The following is a 2,440-nucleotide window of genomic DNA, read 5'->3' on the forward strand; positions in this document are numbered from 1 at the left end:
CTATCTTCGAATCTCAAAGGACGTGTAGATTGGGGCTATTTTGCTGTACGGTTGTGCCATGGGGCGAGATGGCCGAAGTGTTAGAGCGCCTCCGCCACTCGACTTCCCCTGTCTAGGCTTGGGCAACCTGGCAGTATCCCAGCCCTCGTGCTTCCTTCGGGTGGCATGGCAGCTAGGCACCGGAAGGGTGCTACAGCTGAACGCTTTTTACTTTTTATGGTTGTGCCATCTCTTCTGCGGGCAAAACTATGACTTATTCAAGCCCTCGATGGACGCTGTCTCAGAAGCATAGCTAGGGCAGGTGGGGAGGAAGAATCCACAAAGACAAGATTTCGATCGTATAACGGGAACTTCAAACGAAAATTGTCTATCACTGAAATCTGTGGTGGTTTCATGTATTGCGCATGCATAGAAATTGTCCGCCGAAAAGTGCCACTTTCTGTGCCGGTTAGAGTGGCGCAAGCAGAAGTGTTTAATTTTGGACCTTTTAGGGAGTAAGAAACCGATTACGAGAAATCTGAGTAATGGTGGTGCCGGCCGTCTTCCGGAATGGATTCTGTACGAACCACTCTGTGCATATCTGGAGACGCTGCAAAATATGGTGGTTAATGGATTGCATCGGTTTTCATGTTATCGGTTTCTACTGAGATTGCCTGAATGATTGTTGATTATACACATACCTCGAAGTGATCCTAGTACGACAGCATCGGATTCATTTCCCGTCTTCTTTTTTGAATCGAGGCTTTCAAATTGATTAATTAATTAATTGGCTACGGTAGCAAAGCGTCCGTCTTGAACACTGACACGCTCGCAAGTAGGCTGTAGTGACACTTGACGTGTACTGAGATCACGACCACAGTTACAAAAGGGTGGACGATATTGTTACACTTGTGGCTTCCGCAAAGGCCATTGAGAAACCGGATATATCGTACGAAAACGGTTCAAAACAATATGGACTCGGTGTCGTATACTTCTGCTGATATTCTAATACCAAGCTTTTCGAATAAATTTCTGAAGTGATGGACGACCATTCAGTAGGCAGTGTGGCGGTGTAACAAGCAAGAAAAACGGAACTTCACAGCCATGCCAGAAAGCCGAGACACAAACCCTACCAGGGAAAGGCGGAGTAACATTAGAAAGATCGTCGGGAAAACATCAAAGTTCGCATTCGTCGATTGGTTGCATAAGAAACAAGTAGCAAAACTATAGCGGCGGCCGCATTTCTAGAACACGTGCTTTTTCTCCAAGGTAAATATGACATAATCTGCAGTACACACTAAGTGTCCAAGCTCAGAAGATAAACCAGGGCAGTACACTATCCGTATGTTAATAAGGGTTCACACACGGACACCGATATCAGTTGAAGCAGCAAGGGGGTTACGGCCTGGGCTTCTAACGTACAGAGGGAATGAACATGTATATTATAGGAATATACGACGCATACCAGCTACACTTAACTAGCTAGGTAGATGTGACCAAACATGGACAGGGTCGTCGGGTCTGCGTGTACTCCTGGGGTAGATTCAGACTAACAAGTAGGTTAGATAGCTGAGAGGCAACGGCAAATACCGTAATACCTACGTTGTGTAAATATGACTAACTATGTTGGTTACCAATTCGCACATAACTTATGCAGCAGACACCCGAAGTATGGCCACGGTATGGTAGACGCGTCATCTCTCACGAGAAGCGCACCCCTATTTCCAACTGACAACAAAAGTCTCTTAGAGGTTACCAGGGGCCATGGAAACATGCGGAAAAAATTTACCAGGAGTTCCCTCAAGCGCTGCCTGCGCTCCTGTGAGTACCAGAATACCATCGGGAGCCAAGAATTTCGCAGCCACACAAGAAGCGATGCAAGAGGACCAAACGCTGCTTTTCCACATTGAATCCATATTTTTCATGAAATCTACGTAATTATGGACCCAATTAAGCCGGAAACATACCTTTATGCACTGCGTTGCCACCAGCCCAACCCCCTGCCACACAAAGAATGGCATTCAGCTTTTCGCTACCAAGAGCATCTGAAATTATATTCTGCACTTTTACGTGCTGGCCCGTTGCATCATCTGTGTGAGACAGGATGACGTTAAGGTCGGCAGTCGGATTTTGGTTGAAATCCACTGAGCAAACCCACTGAAGCGGACAAAATATTAGTACAACATGTAGCATACGAAATTCCTCTCCTTTAAATACTTTGCGCATACAGAACCCAAGCCACCAGTCCCACCGTAGACCAGAACCCGCCGCAACGACATCCTTCACAAAAACTGCAGGTCGCGGTCCCTTTGACCTCATTCGAAGGTCAGTTTTTTCACGGATTCACGGATTGATACACAGGATCGAGGCTTTTGCCCAAGATTCCCGGGTCGGTTTTGTTCTTGTCGGTCAGTGGCTGTCGTTCACCTGAAAGGCACAAGTGAAAAAAGGGTGTAGCACT

General features: G+C 46.6%; 1 protein-coding gene across 1 annotated transcript; it reads right to left on the bottom strand.

Moving 5' to 3' along the window:
* Positions 1–1,904, bottom strand: T265_10887 (hypothetical protein; the record flags this gene model as incomplete). The annotated part of the gene is made up of 3 exons (XM_009177385.1): positions 1–203; positions 275–484; positions 1,769–1,904. 3 exons carry the CDS (start codon positions 1,902–1,904, stop codon positions 1–3), a joined length of 549 nt encoding a protein of 182 aa, XP_009175649.1.
* Between the last annotated feature and the right edge of the window lie 536 nt (positions 1,905–2,440).

This window comes from Opisthorchis viverrini (genome assembly GCF_000715545.1).
Source record: "Opisthorchis viverrini unplaced genomic scaffold opera_v5_419, whole genome shotgun sequence".
NCBI classification, from domain to species: Eukaryota; Metazoa; Platyhelminthes; class Trematoda; order Opisthorchiida; family Opisthorchiidae; genus Opisthorchis; species Opisthorchis viverrini.